A 19,279-nucleotide genomic window follows, 5' to 3' on the forward strand; every position below is an offset into this window, starting at 1 on the left:
AAAAACTTTTTGCCCTTTGGGTTCTGCCATAGAGTTACATTAGAAGTGCCCATCCAAGCAGGCTCAAGGTCATTGGCCACAGATATAACGTGATTTGATTTCATTCTATCTACAGTAGCTTTGATTGGACTGATCATGTCAACATCATACTTTCAAAATCTTAGCTAGCAAGCTAGCAGTCATCATCATGAATCAAGTCGACAATCTACTAGCAAATCCTTTTCAAACCTTGTCATATCAAGAGAAATTAGAGATAAAACATATCGGTGCTTATCGGCCATTGAACATAAACATTATTCAACAATGAGAGGTTTGGAAGGAAGCATTTCTGCAACTCCTCAAGTTCTTTTCCTTGGTCATGGCAGAGGTGTCATGCCTGCTCTCGCTCTCCCTCTCTCGAGATCGAGAACGTCAGGCTGCCCTACATTACGCACACCTGTCAACATCATTACGCGCAGCTGCACAATACTGGACTCAACTGGACTCCATTACTTCGTTGATTACCCCATCTATATCTGTCTGCTCCTCAGTTTGTTCCCTGTGTCAGCATTGATGTCGTTATTTTTCCCCTGTCCAGACACTGTTCCTGTTCTGTTTAATATCCGTGTTTCATTAAATGTTCACTTCCTGTACCTGCTTTTCGTCTCCAGCGTCGATTCTTACATGTGGTGGATGTTTTGTACAACATAATGCAGAAATGAACCATTGATGCAGCAGGAATCACCGGAGCAATCAACAACTTCAAGGTAAACGTTCAAAACATTTGCGAGCAAACTAATGCACTGGCCAAAGGACATGTTGATGCCACTAAACCAAGGCAGAGAGAACTTAACACTGCACCCGTGATAAAGGAGACATGCGATACAATCGCTGCTCATGTGCAAGAAAGGTTTTCTGAAAGTGATCACTTAATTGCAGCAAAGTTGGTGGACTAGTAACCGGAAGGTTGCAAGTTCAAACCCCCGAGCTGACAAGGTACAAATCTGTCGTTCTGCCCCTGAACAGGCAGTTAACCCACTGTTCCCAGGCTGTCATTGAAATTAAGAATGTGTTGTTAACTGACTTGCCTGGTTAAATAAAGGTTAAATAAAGGTAAAAATTTTTAAAAAATTTAACAAATTAAATACCAACACATCTTGACCACCAAAGTCCATTTGATGTCACTAAGCTGTCCAGTGCTTTAAAAATATCCTCTCCTGTTGTCCTGGTTTCCAGAAGAGGATGTCTTCCTTAATTGATCCCCCATAAATGTAACGAACATACCAGGAGCTGTGCCTGCCACCTCTGTTGACTCATCCAGCTGTAACGCATAGAATTCACTGGCTTGTATGCGAAGCAGTAATTGTTTCTAAATATCTCCTGCCATGTCACTGATGTGTCGTGAAACAGTATTGTTTGATGAAGACATTGTCTGTATAGTTTTTTGGGCCTTTTCCCCCATCATTGTTCCAGCAATATCCGCGGCAGCAGGAACAATAGTATGGGGCTTGCCTGTCCTAGCCACTCGGTAGCTCACCATATAAGATGCTTCTAGCCCATTCTTATTAATGGTATCTGTTGCAATTATATTATATTATCTTATATTCAAAAGTCATCTTAATTGCGCAAGAGTGAAGGTTTCATCGAGTTGTGAGTACTTTTGCACATATAATACATTGTGGCTGAGGAAAGGCACTACTCCCAATATAAGTGAACCCCAAATCAATGTAGTTCTTATCATATTTGCACCTCTTCGATGGTCCAACGTCCCTGTCTGTTGTTCGGTGCTTTGCTGGGTAAGTTTGGGAATACCTGTCCTATACCCTAAGGATGGAAAATCTAAAGTGTATTTGGAACTCATTATATTGACCTCAGGATGTTATGTGATACAGGGATTGCATTAATACCTTGTTATATGGATACAGACAAACACAAAATACTAACACAATACACAGTTGTTTGTTTAGCATATGCTCATTGTTTATTTGGAACATTACAGTAAATCATTTACCATGTTCAGTCTTTGCATTTAAACAGTACGAGAATGTAATTTTCACCTCTGACGAATTCACCTAAAGCAGAACGTTGTGTGTGTGTGTAATTGAAGAGTTACAGAGTGCCAGAAATGCACAGTGCGGTAGTAGGTTTACCTTTGCTGCACACCTGCCACTCTCCCATCCACAGCCTGTGAAATGTCCAGTCCAGCTCTACCTACCTGACTAGACTAGCCCCCTATACAAGGTCCTTAGGCTTATCCAAAAATAGATCTGTGGCAATAAGATCATTAGCCATAGCTGTAATACATGATAATCTTCCAGGCTGAGCTCCAAGGTCTTATTAATAACCACCCGTATCATGATTTGGATCAATGAAACTGCGTCATAATTTGTTGCAATCTGTCTAACATGGTGTCGGGCTTCAAGTTAGTTAGGAGATTCTGATTCTTTTCAAAGTTACATTAGGTAACTAATAATGACCTCAGCGTGTAGTTGTTATTTTAAAAATGTTCAGCCTTTGGTTATCGCAAATTGCGGAGAAATTGCACCTCCTGATACCCCAAAAATAAATGACGGTACTCACATAAAGTAGCCTGGCCACTAGCTACATTATTTTCACACATCTGAGAGGGAGATGAATAGCTGCTGAACCAATGATTGCTGACATAGTCCTCTCAAATATGCTAAATTACCGGAACATTGTGTCGAGGACAACTAATGAACTATCATGTTCCAGGCATTACTACTGGCCTAAGTGTGCTAATGGAGCTCAGGGAGAAATCACAGACATGACAGCATACATTCAAATTAGATCATTTATTTAAAGTCACAGTTCAGAATTTGTGTTTGAGATAAACGGTAGCCCAGCCTCTGAAGCTGGGGGAAAAGGTTGGAGAAATGTGTGTTGTATGGCATAATCTCAAGGAGGGAGGGAGAGAGAGAGGGAGGGAATTGGAGAAGTGAATTGTTTACCGGTATTTAATAGTAGTTTCTGTTACATACCTGTGCCAATATTAAGCATCATGTTGGTCAAACAACCAACCTACAACTTATGTGTGGCAATGTATTAGAATAAGGGGCTAAGTTTTACTGGGCTGGCTACTTTTTTGTTGTTGCATTCAGAGAAGATATACATACAGCTTGTTTCAGGTTCCAAGCTGAAACCCTCACACTTTAACACAATCCATGTTCCAACTGTCTCCCCCACACCAAAAAAGGTTTGTAAATCCATACATGTAACCTAAGACCATATCCAAACCAGTGGTGTTTACAAAACACAGTTATGTCAGCAGCAGATCTCAACAAAGGAAATAATTCACCCTCATTGCCCCGCTATCTCCTACAGTCCTGGATACAATAATGTATTGTTCTGATCATCTGCTCCTATTCTCACAAATCTAGACAATACCAAAATATTCTGTCTAATCAGTCAACCCTTTTCACACTACTGAGCCTTGCTGAGCTGTGCTGCACTCGCTAGCCTGGCTGCACATCCACCATAGCTGTTGGAACAATGATAAGATGAGATGAAAATAACATCAAAAATCTGAGCCAGCACAGTGCGATTAGGGTTAGCAAAATACTCTGAAAATGGTGACCCCTTCTGTAAATGATCATGTCCAATAGGTTGTGGTAGATGCTACGGGATAACACACAGTCCCTGGAGGAGAGACAGGAGATGGATACTGGATAAGACACTACCACAGGAGGAGAGACAGGAGATGGCTAAGATGGCTACAAGATAACACACTGCCCCAGGAGGAGAGACAGGAGATGGATACTGGATAAGACACTACCACAGGAGGAGAGACAGGAGATGGCTAAGATGGCTACAAGATAACACACTGCCCCAGGAGGAGAGACAGGAGATGGATACTGGATAACACACTGCCCCAGGAGGAGAGACAGGAGATGGATACTGGATAAGACACTACCACAGGAGGAGAGACAGGAGATGGCTACACCTTGCGGCGCCGACAGAGATGGCCGCCTCGCTTCGTGTTCCTAGGAAACTATGCAGTATTTAGTTTTTTTTACGTGTTATTTCTTACATTGGTACCCCAGGTAATCTTAGGTTTTATTACATACAGTCGGGAGGAACTACTGGATATAAGAGCAACGTCAACTCACCATCATTACGACCAGGAATACGACTTTCCCGAAGTGGATCCTGTGTTTTGCCCAACACCCAGGACAATGGATCGGACCCCAGCCGGCGAACCAAAACAACGTTGCCGTAAAAGGGGCAGACGATGCGGTCTTCTGGTCAGGCTCCGGAGGCGGGCACATCGCGCACCTCTCCCGAGCATACTACTCGCCAATGTCCAGTCTCTTGACAACAAGGTTGATGAAATCCGAGCAAGGGTAGCATTCCAGAGAGACATAAGCGACTGTAACGTTCTTTGCTTCACGGAAACATGGCTGACTCGAGACACGCTATCGGAGTTAGTAGAGCCAGCTGGTTTCTTCACGCATCGCGCCGACAGCAACAAGCATCTTTCTGGTAAGAAGAGGGGCAGGGGGGGTATGCCTTATGATTAACAAGACGTGGTGTGATCATAACAACATACAGGAACTCAAGTCCTTCTGTTCACCTGACTTAGAATTCCTCACAATCAAATGTCGACCGCATTATCTACCAAAATAATTATCTTTGATTATCATCACAGCCGCATATATTCCCCCCCAAGCAGACACATCGACGGCCCTGAACGAACTTTGTTTGACTCTATGTAAACTGGAAACCACATATCATGAGGCTGCATTAATTGTAGCCGGGGATTTTAACAAGGCTAATCTGAAAACAAAACTCCCTAAATTCTATCAGCATATTGATTGTGCAACCAGGGCTGGTAAAACCCTGGATCATTGTTATTCTAACTTCTGTAACGCATATAAGGCCCTCCCCACCCTCCTTTTGGAAAAGCTGTCCACGACTCCATTGTGTTGCTCCCAGCCTATAGACAGAGACTAAAACAGGAAGCTCCCGCACTCAGGTCTGTTCAACGCTGGTCCGACCAATCTGATTCCACGCTTCAAGATTGCTTCGATCACGTGGTTTGGGATATGTTCCGCATTGCGTCAAACAACAACATTGACGAATACGCTGATTCGGTGAGCGAGTTCATTAGCAAGTGCATTGAAGATGTCGTGCCCACAGCAACTAAAACATTCCCAAGCAAAAAACATGGATTGATGGCAGCATTCGCGCGAAACTGAAAGCGCGAACCACTACTTTTAACCAGGGCAAGGTGACCGGAAACATGACCGAATACAAACAGTGTAGCTATTCCCTCCACAAGGCAATCAAACAAGCTAAGCGTCAGTATAGAGACAAAGTAGAGTCGCAATTCAACGGCTCAGACACAAGAGGTATGTGGCAGGGTCTACAGTCAATCACAGATTACGAAAAGAAAACCAGCCCCCTCGTGGACCAGGATGTCTTGCTCCCAGACAGACTAAACAACTTCTTTGCTCGCTTTGAGGACAATACAGTGCCACTAACACGGCCTGCTACCAAAACCTGTGGACTCTCCTTCACTGCAACCGACGTGAGTAAAACATTTAAACGTGTTAACCCTCGCAAGGCTGCAGGCCCAGACGGCATCCCCAGCCGTGTCCTCAGAGCATGCGCAGACCAGCTGGCTGGTGTGTTTACGGACATATTCAATCAATACTTATCCCAGTCTGCTGTTCCCACATGCTTCAAGAGGGCCACCATTGTTCCTGTTCACAAGAAAGCTACGGTAACTGAGCTAAACGACTACCGCCCCGTAGCACTCACTTCCGTCATCATGAAGTGCTTTGAGAGACTAGTCAAGGACCATATCACCTCCACCCTACCTGACAGCCTAGACCCACTCCAATTTGCTTACCGCCCCAATAGGTCCACAGACAACACAATCGCAACCACACTGTACACTGCCCTAACCCATCTGGACAAGAGGAATACCTATGTGAGAATGCTGTTCATCGACTACAGCTCAGCATTTAACACCATAGTACCCTCCAAACTCATCATCAAGCTCGAGACCCTGGGTCTCGACCCCGCCTTGTGCAACTAGGTACTGGACTTCCTGACGGGCCGCCCCCAGGTGGTGAGGGTAGGTAACAACATCTCCACCCCGATGATCCTCAACACTGGGGCCCCACAAGGGTGCGTTCTGAGCCCTCTCCTGTCCTCCTGTTCACCCACGACTGCGTGGCCATGCACGCCTCCAGCAGCAGCGCCTCTTCAACCTCAGGAGGCTGAAGAAATTTGGCTTGTCACCAAAAGCACTGACAAACTTTTACAGATGCACAATAAAGAGCATCCTGCCGGGCTGTATCACCGCCTGGTACGGCAACTGCTCCGCCCACAACCATAAGGCTCTCCAGAGAGTAGTGAGGTCTGCACAACGCATCACCGGGGGCAAACTACCTGCCCTCCAAGACACCTACACCACCCGATGTCACAGGAAAGCCATAAAGATCATCAAGGACATCAACCACCCGAGCCACTGCCTGTTCACCCCACTATCATCCAGAAGGCGAGGTCAGTACAGGTGCATCAAAGCAGGGACTGAGAGACTGAAAAACAGCTTCTATCTCAAGGCCATCAGACTGTTAAACAGTCACCACTAACATTGAGTGGCTGCTGCCAACACACTGACTCAACTCCAGCCACTTTAATAATGGGAATTGATGGAAATTGATGGAAAAGATATCACTAGCCACTTTAAACAATGCTACTTAATATAATGTTTACATACCCTACATTATTCATCTCACATGTATATGTATATACTGTACTCTATATCATCTACTGCATCTTTATGTAATACATGTATCACTAGCCACTTTAAACTATGCCACTTTGTTTACATACCCTACATTACTCATCTCATATGTATATACTGTACTCGATACCATCTACTGCATCTTGCCTATGCCGTTCTGTACCATCACTCATTCATATATCTTTATGTACATATTCTTTATCCCTTTACACTTGTGTGTATAAGGTAGTAGTTTTGGAATTGTTAGGTTAGATTACTCGTTGGTTATTACTGCATTGTCTGAACTAGAAGCACAAGCATTTCGCTACACTCACATGAACATCTGCTAACCATGTGTATGTGACAAATAAATTTGATTTGATTTTGATTTGATTTTTAACTTCATCCAATAGGATAGCCTACTGTCACGGATATTGTGTCCAGGCTTTCACAATACAGTCATTTTTGAAAAATATGTATTCTATCATTTGTGTCGTATTCTGTTTATATTCTGGCTTCAGAGTCCTCCCGAACCCGAATACCTGAGATGGTACAGAGGGTACGGAACTGGTTCTACATTAAATCAAATGGAACAAGTGTAGTCTCCATGTTGCTGTCCACAGCTTTACAGTCAGGCTAGCAGTTGTGCCAGCAATTTAAGCAAACCGGGAGACTTCCACTAAGGCATATGACAAATACAAACATTGCAAGTGATGTAGATGAGAATATGTTGCCCAAACACAGTGGACGGCCTGTGCACCATTTCAGGGAGTAGGGGCGTGCTCTGTTCTCTGAGGAGCTGCCTTCCAATCTTGTATCCAGTCCCGATGTAAATTAAACATCACTTTTAAGGCTTAAAGAGCATTCATAAACCCAATATTAGGCCTGTAGGTGCTTTAGAAATCATGCATAAGGCACCGCTCATCCTTGTCAGTCCCACACCCCAAAAGGATGCTTTTGATACAGTAAAATAAGAATGTGTAACATCCATATGCAAGAATAAACAATGCATATTTTTTATATCAATTTCAACAAATACAGTAAAGATTGACAAGCGCATCAGGACTAGATTAGCGTAGTAAGAAAATATAGTAAACTGTTGCTTTAAAACAAAACCCTCCTAGTTATGTCAACGTAGGGTCAACGTGGTGACGTATTTATGGGAACTCGGGCAGGAAAGTACAGTGAAAGTGAACTAAAGGTTTGACAATGTCATTGAAACAAAGAATTGCATTTCACTCGCGGTTGAATAAATCTACTTTAAACTCGGACTATTGGTATAGTAAGCAAGAAAAGAGGACACGCGGGGACAGAGCAAGTTTCACTACAGTTGCGCTCCAACCTAACAGTTCCTCTCTGAACACAATTTTGACGAGCAGCATCCATTCGCGCTGTAAACAATGTAACACCGATTCGGGCTCTTGCAACCTTGACAAACGAACATGGAGAATGAGACTATTTACGGGAGTGAGCGCAACTAAGGTTTTTAAACGGAGCTTTTTATTTGTCAGAGGTATGTATGTACAGTGTCTGAGCAAAGAAGACAACAAACGACACTATCAAAAATAAGTTTGCCAGCTCGGGTTCAGATTGCAACGGTCGTCACTAGTTACCACAGCCACAACGTCATAAACCACGCCCATTTCTGCAATTTCCTATCTTAAAGTGTGATTTTAACCTAACCCTATATTTAACCCTACATCTAACCATAACCTTAAATTAAGACCAAAAGCATATTTTTGTTTTAATTTTTACAATATAGCACTTTGTGGCTGTGGTGACTAGTAGAAATCGATTGCAACCGGGGTTTGAGTGACCTCGTGAGGTTGGATGAATATTTCGGAGCAGATTTAAAAAAGAAAAAGGCCCAGTGTTAATGCATTCAACACCAGGACAGATATGCCACTACAATACATTAAATACATTAAATGTATCTCTTCATATCACCCTCTGAGGCTGTACATTTGCATAACATTTTCTTAATTTGATGCAGGATCCTATGGTGGTTATAAATAAATAATTTGTCATGTAATGATCTGTACGCTACATCTAACTTTTCCTTTTATGTGGATATCAGAGCTGAGCACCTCTATACTTCAGTATGAATTGAAAACAGATATGACAAAGTCTGGAAACCGACGGCTGTATTTTGATACCCATGCATTGGTTCGACTCCTCGAAGACAATGGTTAGAAAATGTTTTTTATTTGTGTAATTTGAAGTAACCCCCATACATTTAATTCAGTGGTTGGTTTGAACCCAGTTAGTGTTTTGTTTTCATCAACAGGCTTCACCACTCAGCAAGCTGAGGTAATTGTCAGGATGATGGTCAGGACAACACACTCCAACATGGATCTAATCTATAATGACATGGTAACCAAAGTGCAGCAGGTGAGGCTGGACTTTTTCATATCAACATACAGTATATGACCAAAGGTATGTGGGACACCTGCTCGTTGAACATCTCATTCCAAAGTCATGGGCATTAATATGGAGTTGGTTCCCCCTTTGCTGCTATAAACCTATTCCCCCTCAAACTGAAAAGAGACTGAAAAGACATGACATGGGTCCTCAGATCCAAATCAAACAATTTTATTTGTCACATACACATGGTTAGCAGATGTTAATGCGAGTGTAGCGAAATGCTTGTGCTTCTAGTTCCGACAATGCAGTAATAACCAACGAGTAATCTAACCTAACAATTCCACACAACTACTTCCACAACTACTAACGACTTCCGGCGCCGACAGAGATGGCCGCCTCGCTTCGCGTTCCTAGGAAACTATGCAGTTTTTTGTTTTTTACGTGTTATTTCTTACATTAGTACCCCAGGTCATCTTAGGTTTCATTACATACAGTCGAGAAGAACTACTGAATATAAGATCAGCGTCAACTCACCATCAGTACGACCAAGAATATGTTTTTCGCGACGCGGATCCTGTGTTCTGCCTTACAAACAGGACAACGGAGTGGATTCCATGCAGCGACCCAAAAAAACGACTCAGAAAAAGAGGGAAACAAGGCGGTCTTCTGGTCAGACTCCGGAGACGGGCACACCGTGCACCACTCCCTAACATTCTTCTTGCCAATGTCCAGTCTCTTGACAACAAGGTTGATGAAATCCGAGCAAGGGTAGCATTCCAGAGGGACATCAGAGACTGTAACGTTCTCTGCTTCACGGAAACATGGCTCACTGGAACGACGCTATCCGAGGTGGTGCAGCCAACGGGTTTCTCCACGCATCGCGCCGACAGAGACAAACATCTTTCTGGTAAGAAGAGGGGCGGGGGCGTATGCCTTATGACTAACGTGACATGGTGTGATGAAAGAAACATACAGGAACTCAAATCCTTCTGTTCACCTGATTTAGAATTCCTCACAATCAAATGTAGACCTCATTATCTACCAAGAGAATTCTCTTCGATTATAATCACAGCCGTATATATCCCCCCCAAGCAGACACATCGATGGCTCTGAACAAACTTTATTTAACTCTCTGCAAACTGGAAACGATTTATCCGGAGGCTGCATTCATTGTAGCTGGGGATTTTAACAAGGCTAATCTGAAAACAAGACTCCCTAAATTTTATCAGCATATCGATTGCGCAACCAGGGGTGGAAAGACCTTGGATCATTGTTACTCTAACTTCCGCGACGCATATAAGGCCCTGCCCCGCCCCCCTTTCGGAAAAGCTGACCACGACTCCATTTTGTTGATCCCTGCCTACAGACAGAAACTAAAACAAGAAGCTCCCACGCTGAGGTCTGTCCAACGCTGGTCCAACCAAGCTGACTCCACACTCCAAGACTGCTTCCATCACGTGGACTGGGAGATGTTTCGTATTGCGTCAGACAACAACATTGACGAATACGCTGATTCGGTGTGCGAGTTCATTAGAACGTGCGTTGAAGATGTCGTTCCCATAGCAACGATTAAAACATTCCCTAACCAGAAACTGTGGATTGATGGCAGCATTCGTGTGAAACTGAAAGCGCGAACCACTGCTTTTAATCAGGGCAAGGTGTCTGGTGACATGACTGAATACAAACAGTGCAGCTATTCCCTCCGCAAGGCTATTAAACAAGCTAAGCGTCAGTACAGAGACAAAGTAGAATCTCAATTCAACGGCTCAGACACAAGAGGCATGTGGCAGGGTCTACAGTCAATCACGGACTACAGGAAGAAATCCAGCCCAGTCACGGACCAGGATGTCTTGCTCCCAGGCAGACTAAATAACTTTTTTGCCCGCTTTGAGGACAATACAGTGCCACTGACACGGCCTGCAATGAAAACATGCGGTCTCTCCTTCACTGCAGCCGAGGTGAGTAAGACATTTAAACGTGTTAACCCTCGCAAGGCTGCAGGCCCAGACGGCATCCCCAGCCGCGCCCTCAGAGCATGCGCAGACCAGCTGGCCGGTGTGTTTACGGACATATTCAATCAATCCCTATACCAGTCTGCTGTTCCCACATGCTTCAAGAGGGCCACCATTGTTCCTGTTCCCAAGAAAGCTAAGGTAACTGAGCTAAACGACTACCGCCCCGTAGCACTCACATCCGTCATCATGAAGTGCTTTGAGAGACTAGTCAAAGACCATATCACCTCCACCCTGCCTGACACCCTAGACCCACTCCAATTTGATCCTCAAAAGATTCTACAGCTGCACCATCGAGAGCTTCCTGACTGGTTGCATCACTGCCTGGTATGGCAACTGCTCGGCCTCCGACTGCAAGGCACTACAGAGGGTAGTGCGTACGGCCCTGTACATCACTGGGGCCAAGCTTCCTGCCATCCAGGACCTCTTTACCAGGTGGTGTCAGAGGAAGGCCCCAAAAACTGTTTAAGACTCCAGCCACCTTAGTCATAGATTGTTTTCTCTGCTACCGCATGGCAAGCGGTACTGGAGCGCCAAGTCTAGGTCTAAGAGGCTTCTAAACAGCTTCTACCCCCAAGCCATAAGACTACTGAACATCTAATCAAATGGCTACCCAGACTGCTTGCATTGCCCCCCCCCCCTCTTCATGCTGCTGCTACTCTCTGTTATTATCTATACATCACTTTAATAACTCTACCCACATTTATACTACCTTTCAAAAGTTTGGGGTCACTTAGAAATGTCCTTGTTTTTCATGAAAACATACATGAAATGAGTAGCAAAATGAATATAAAATATAGTGAAGATGTTGGCAAGGTTATCAATAATGATTTTTAATTTAAATAATAATTGTCCTTCAAACTTTGCTTTCGTCAATAAATCCTCCATTTGCAGCAATTAGAGCCTTGCAGACCTTTGGCATTCTAGTATTTGGCTAAGGTGTATGTAAACCTCCGACTTCAACTGTAGATATTCCATTAAAAATCAGCCGTTTCCAGCTACAATAGTCATTTACAACAATAACAATGTCTACACTGTATTTCTGATCAATCTGATGTTATTTTAATGGACACAAAACAAGGAAATTTCTTAGTCACCCCAAACTTTTGAACGGTAGTGTATATATTGCCTCAATTACCTTAACCAACCGGTGCCCCCGCACATTGGCTCTATACCAGTACCCCCTGTATATAGCATTGCTATTGTTATTTTACTTTTATGTGGCTTCACCACATATTTTACTGCTGCTCATTAATTATTTGTTACTTTATTTATGTATTTATTTGAGGTATTTTTCTTAGAACTGCATTGTTGAGTAAGGGCTTGTGAGTAAGCATTGAACTGTAAGGTTGTATTCAGCGCATGTGACATACAATTTTATTTCATTTATAACAGCCTCCACTCTGTTGGGAAGGCTTTCCACTAGATGGTTGAACATTGCTGCTGGGACTTGCTTCCATTCAGCCACGAGCATTAGTGAGGTCGGGCACTGATGTTGGGTGATATGGCCTGGCTCGGAGTCGGAGTTCCAATTCATCCCAAAGGTGTTTGATGGGGTGGAGGTCAGGGCTCTGTGCAGGCCAGTCAAGTTCTTCCACACCAATCTCGACAAACCATTTCTGTATGGATCTCGCTTTGTGCACAGGGGCATTGTCATGCTGAAACAGGAAAGGCCTTCCCCAAACTTTTGCTACAAAGTTGGAAGCACAGAATTGTCTAGAATCTCATTGTATGCTGTATTGTTAAGATCTCACTTCACTGGAACTAAGGGGCCTAGTTCATACCATGAAAATCAGCCCCAGACCATTATTCCACCTCCACCAAACATTATAGTTGGCACTCTGCATTCGAGCAGGTAGCGTTCTCCTGGCATCCGCCAAACCCAGATTCTTCCGCCGGACTGCCAGATGGTGGAGCGTGATTCATCACTCCAGAGAAGGTGTTTCTACTGTTTCACAGTCCCAATGGCGGCGAAGCTTTACACCACTCCAGTCAACGCTTGGCATTGTGCATGTTGATCTTAGGCTTGTGTGTGGCTGCTTGTCCATGGAAACCCATTTCATGAAACTCCCGACGAACAGTTGTTTCCAGAGGCAGTTTGGAACTCGGTAGTAAGTGTTGCAACCAAGGACAGACGACTGTTATGCGCTTCAGCTGAAATAGCCAAATCCACTAATTTGAAGGGGTGTCCCACATACTTTTGCGTGTGTGTGTGTGTGTGTGTGTATATATGTATGTATATATATATATATATATTAGTCAAATATTGATAATACATGTAAGTAAATAATGAGACTGACTCGCTGTGGCCATGAATTGCAGGAGATCATGTTGCAGAGGGTGTTTTCCCAAATTGCATCGGTGAAAAAGGACATGATTATCCTTGAAAAGAGTGAGTTCTCTACTTTGCTGGCAGAGAATGAGGTGAGTATTAATTTGTAGGAGTTCTCTAATCCACAGGAGGCTGCTGAGGGGAGGACGGGCTCGTAATAATGGCCGGAACGGTGCAAATGGAATTGCATCAAATACCTGGAACCATGTATTTGATACCATTCCACTGACTCCGTTCCAGCCATTACCACGAGCCCGTCCTCTACAATTGAGGTGCCACCAACCTCCTGTGCTCTAATCCTATCATCACTTGAAGCACATCAGGGAGCCTTTTATGTCTACTCCTTTACAGATGTCATTTCAACATCTATTCAACGCTGGTTCAACATAATTTAATTTAATTGATGAGGAAACATTGATTCAACCAGTGTGTGCCCAGTGGGAAGAGGGTCCCGTGATGTGACACATGAGGGTTAGGATTACCTTATATATATTCCTTGTTACTTATTTTCCAGTGGGAGTCAGTGTTCTTCCTTGTCATTTGAACAGTGACGGTGTGTGGACTCTGGCCAATCACTGACATCAAGTACATCCTATGGAGAGTCCACACATGTGGTGTCCCAGGTCATACTGGTTGCATGTCAATAGTTTAAAGTTGTCTCTTCACCTTGCATCTTTTCTTTCACTTGATCTGAACTGAAAACATAGGATTGCTCCCTCTGTGGTCACATGACTGATACAGTGGATGGAATTTTTGGGGGGGCCATGTTATTTCCTTAAAGTCAGGCATTTGAAGTAGATCAATGAATTGATTCATCTTTTCTTACAGAAAGTCAAGGTAGAGCTACTGCAACTGAAGGTGCAACTGGCTGTAAGTTGTTTTAAGGTGGTTTAATTTCTGTGTCGAATAAAAATCACGAGCAGGGGCTGACTAACGGCGAATAAACTATAACCCTGAAGGTACAGTGATGCCGAAATTATTTACCAAATAAATTATAATATATTTTTTAGCTTATGGTTTAATTTCTGTGAAAATGTCTGCAGATCACCCACATGTTGCTGCTAACATTTCATCTGTTTGTGATGATTTTGCGTGTACACCGTGTATAGATATAGAAAACTTTACAAAGTATGACTCTTTGTGAAACAGAGCGATGATCAGTTTGGATTGCAGCCTTTAACAGCACTTCAGAACCATTGAGAGTGTTTGAATGACGGAATGCCTCCTTTTTCTCTGTCGCAGGATGTGATGAATAAAGTCCGCTTTGACAATATCTTGGATATGAATTCGGAAAAAAGCAGCATGAAAGAAATGGTAAATGTCTTAGTATTACAATGATGTTTTTTACAGTAGTATTCATAGGATGAAGGTGTGATGCTTTGCTTATTACATACAGTATATCTTGCTCTTATCAATATTTAATGCAAATTTGACAGCACAGTTTCGACTCTGATAGACTATTTGATTTTCAGAAATCAGAGCATGAGAAGAGACTCATGGAAAGTCGGACCGAGATAATGGAAATGGTCTGTATACTGTACATTATGATTAAACCATTCTACTTTAGAGCTCTTACCGGGTTACTTCATTCACCTTGCATGTGTAACACCCATCTCAATGATGTCTTTTCACCTTGTATTTGTTATTTAGTTGTTATGATGAGAATATTATCTGTGGTTTGTGAATAATAGCCAAATCTGTCTGCTGTAGAATGCTGAGCAAAATTGTCATTTGACTCGGTCCAATATGAAAATCGACACTGAAGTGGCAGGATTGAAAACCATGTTGGAAGCTCACAAACTTGATACTATCAAATACCTTGCAGGTAAGAAGAGTGTCATTCATGTATCCATGCATTAGTCTTATTTGTTCAATATTTAAAAGGCACTCGCACATCTGAGCTATCTTTGTTGCAGGTGCATGGCAAGATGAATAAGATGAGAAAAAAAGAGGAAACCCGCAGACTGCTCTTGCTAGCATCACTGCTCTTTATTAAGCTTTGCATTGGCCTCAAGGCCTTCGTCAGAGCTTTTTCTGATTGAGGAAATCTCTGACGAATGCCTCGAGGCCAATACGTAAAGATTATTTGCTCAATAAAAATACTATAAATGATGGATAACATTATGTTCCTCGAATGAAATAGATACACAATTAGTATCTCTGGTTCTGGTCAACTAAACGTCACTTTTGTCCATAAACAAGTTCTGACTGACGGACTCCTCATGTCTTTCAGGTTCAGTCTTCACTTGTCTCACTGTGGTTCTCGGATTCTATCGCATCTGGATGTGACTCCGGGGAGTACAGGAAGAGCTGGTCATCTGGACCACTGTAGCTCAAAAATAACCCATTTGAACTGCCACCATTTTGTGTTTGATAAATAGTCAATCGCAATAGGAACAAACAACCACTGACTGATGGCATGAAGACAGATCAAATGCTTTGATGTTGATTGACATTGATATTTCTGAGGACCAATGACTTATGATTTAGAAGATGAACCCAGCAAACCATGAAATGCGAAAGGCTGCACTTGTAAACCACTATCCAACATTTTTTATAGGATTTTTAATTGGTTGTGTTTTCATAGAGTACCCTACAAAATAAATGACATGTAATTTAAAGATAGAATCCTGACATATGTATTTGTTTGTACATGCACTGTTAAGCAAGGAACCTGTGTATGTTGTGTTTGAGAAGTATGTTGTAAAAATGCAGCGATATATACTTTAATTGCCATGCTGTCTAAAGTGCATTTCCGGCTATGTAGCCAGTAAGATGCAGCTCTGTATATTTTAACTGTAGTAGACACTACGGGACTCGTGAGTCATTGGAACACACATTCCATCAGTCCAATGAAATTTTCTTTATGACCATAGTAGATATTGTAAAACTGTATAAAAGGAAAGCAACACATACAGTGGGCAGAACAAGTATTTGATAACTTGCAAAATCGGCAGTGTTTCCTACTTACAAAGCATGTAGAGGTCTGTAATTTTTATCATAGGTACTTCAACTGTGAGAGACGGAATCTAAAACAAAAATCCAGAAAATCACATTTGTATGATTTTTAAGTAATTAATTTGCATTTTATTGCATGACATAAGTATTTGATACATCAGAAAAGCAGAACTTAATATTTGGTATAGAAACCTTTGTTTGCAATTACAGAGATCATACGTTTCCTGTAGTTCTTGACCAGGTTTGCACACATTGCAGTAGGGATTTTGGCCCACTCCTCCATACAGACCTTCTCCAGATCCTTCAGGTTTCGGGGCTGTCGCTGGGCAATACGGACTTTCAGCTCCCTCCAAAGATTTTCTATTGGGTTCAGGTCTGGAGACTGGCTAGGCCACTCCAGGACCTTGAGATGCTTCTTACGGAGCCACTCCTTAGTTGCCCTGGCTGTGTGTTTCGGGTCGTTGTCATGCAGGAAGACCCAGCCACGACCCATCTTCAATGCTCTTACTGAGGGAGGGAGATTGTTGGCCAAGATCTTGCGATACATGGCCCCCATCCATCCTCCCTCAATACGGTGCAGTCGTCCTGTCCCCTTTGCAGAAAAGCATCCCCAAAGAATGATGTTTCCACCTCCATGCTTCACGGTTAGGATGGTGTTCTTGCGGTTGTACTCATCTTTCATCTTCCTCCAAACACTCCACTTTAACTATGCCACTTTGTTTACATACTCATCTCATATGTATATACTGTACTCGATACCATCTACTGGATCTTGCCTATGCTGCTCTGTACCATCACTCATTCATATATCCTTATGTACATATTCTTTATCCCCTTACACTGTGTATAAGACAGTAGTTTTGGAATTGTTAGTTAGATTACTTGATGGTTATTACTGCATTGTCGGAACTAGAAGCACAAGCATTTCGCTACACTCGCATTAACATCTGCTAACCATGTGTATGTGACAAATAAATTTTGATTTGATTTGAAACATGGCGAGTGTTTGGAGGAACTTCAGACGGGCCTGGACATGCGCTGGCTTGAGCAGGGGGAACTTGCGTGCGCTGCAGGATTTTAATCCATGACGGCGTAGTGTGTTCCTAATGGTTTTCTTTGAGACTGTGGTCCCAGCTCTTTTCAGGTCATTAACCAGGTCCTGCCATGTAGTTCTGGGCTGATCCCTCACCTTCCCCACGAGGTGAGATCTTGCATGGAGCCCCAGACTGAGGGTGATTGACCGTCATCTTGAACTTCTCCCATTTTCTAATAATTGCACCAACAGTTGTTGCCTTCTCACCAAGCTGCTTGCCTATTGTCCTGTAGCCCAGCCTTGTGCAGGTCTACAATTTTATCCCTGATGTCCTTACACCCTCTCTGGTCTTGTCCATTGTGGAGAGGTTGGAGTCTGTTTGAGTGTGTGGACAGGTGTCTTTTATACAGGTAACAAGTTCAAACAGGTGCAGTTAATACAGGTAGAGTGGAGAACTGGAGGGCTTCTTTTGTAACAGTATTTTTATTGGAATTTCACAATTTTCACCCATATTAAGAGATACAACAACAGAGACAAAGCACACAGAACAAAAACAAGAAAAACAGCACCCACTTACACATATCTATGTGCATATATATACACATACATACACACACACATATACCCATGCATATACACACACATACGCATACATACGTACACCATTTTCCTCTTCCCGCTCGGTGCATCTCTCACCCCATCACCATCATTGCGTCTCTCAATACATACATTTTAAACAAACTTACAAACAGAAATTAAACAAAAAAGCTCAGTTTAAACCAAGAGGTTAGGTTCCACACATGGAACGTACAGTGTAGTTCTGAAATACATAGATCCCCGCCATTCTAAGAGAATCCTTGCAGCATAATAGCTGATACCTCAGGTTCTAGGTAATTTAGATAAGGTTCCCATACTTTGTAGAACTGGTCTGTTTTAGAATGCAATGTACATGTCAGATATTCCAGAGGAACCCAATCAAATAGTAGCTTATGCCAATCTTTAATAGAAGAAACCTTATCACTAATCCACTGTAAAAGGATGTTTTTCCTCGTTGCGAAGGTAAGGATGTTGTAAAGCCTCCTTTTACCGACAGAAGTAACATGCCTACTAGGGAGACCTAACAGTAAAGAAACTGGGTCCAATTCTAGATCAACCCCTAGGATCTTTTCAATTTCTTGCAGAACGCCAGACCAGTATCTTGGTACATGACCATAAACAATGTGTTAGGGTGCCTGTATCAGTTTTGCATTTAAGACACTGAGGGGGAAGAGGAAGTGGGGCTAAAAGCATGTCTGCAATTTGGGGATATATGCAATCTGTGTATTATTCTTAATTGGATTGCTCTAGTACGGTTACATATAGATATTGTTTTTGCATATCTCCAAATGTCCTCCCACATCTCTTCGTCAATAGTAACAGACAATTCTTTCTCCCACACTTGTTTCACCCTCTGTGTGTTGACAGCAGAAAAGGACCTTAAAGTATCATAAAACAGACTTACAGACATTTTCCTTTGTGGGAAAAAAAGCATTCTTTCAATGACAGACACATCAGGGTTACCAATTAAGGTGGTGCTCTTCAGAATATAATGTCTTACTTGTAGGAAGCGGAAAAAGTCCTGCTTTGGGAGTCAATATTTCTCGACCATCTGCTCAAATGACAACAAAATCTTATCAGCAAATAAGTCATTTAGCCTGCGTATGCCCTTATTAAGCCATAAGTTAAAGCCAGCATCCAGCAATCCTGGACTGAAATCTGGGTTGTTAAGAATTGGGGTAAGAGCAGAGGTTAGTTTGGACCTTCCCAGGAAGCGTTGAACTGACCTCCATACTTTGAGTGTGTTAAGT

General features: G+C 42.7%; 1 protein-coding gene across 2 annotated transcripts; it reads left to right on the top strand.

The window, feature by feature from the left end:
* Window positions 1-7,861: 7,861 nt before the first annotated feature.
* mcur1 (mitochondrial calcium uniporter regulator 1) lies at window positions 7,862-16,066 on the top strand. 2 transcript variants are annotated; one of them, XM_024402019.2, is made up of 9 exons: window positions 7,862-7,934; window positions 8,811-8,921; window positions 9,021-9,124; window positions 13,432-13,533; window positions 14,270-14,311; window positions 14,684-14,755; window positions 14,914-14,967; window positions 15,152-15,266; window positions 15,675-16,066. In XM_024402019.2, exons 2-9 carry the CDS (start codon window positions 8,852-8,854, stop codon window positions 15,728-15,730), a joined length of 615 nt encoding a protein of 204 aa, XP_024257787.1. In that variant the 5' UTR covers window positions 7,862-7,934; window positions 8,811-8,851; the 3' UTR covers window positions 15,731-16,066. The 2 variants fall into 2 exon arrangements, with proteins under 2 accessions (XP_024257787.1, XP_024257786.1); XM_024402018.2 differs by having other exon boundaries at window positions 7,879-8,246.
* The last annotated feature ends 3,213 nt before the right edge of the window (window positions 16,067-19,279 follow it).

Source organism: Oncorhynchus tshawytscha, linkage group LG16 (genome assembly GCF_018296145.1).
Source record: "Oncorhynchus tshawytscha isolate Ot180627B linkage group LG16, Otsh_v2.0, whole genome shotgun sequence".
Taxonomy (NCBI): domain Eukaryota; kingdom Metazoa; phylum Chordata; class Actinopteri; order Salmoniformes; family Salmonidae; genus Oncorhynchus; species Oncorhynchus tshawytscha.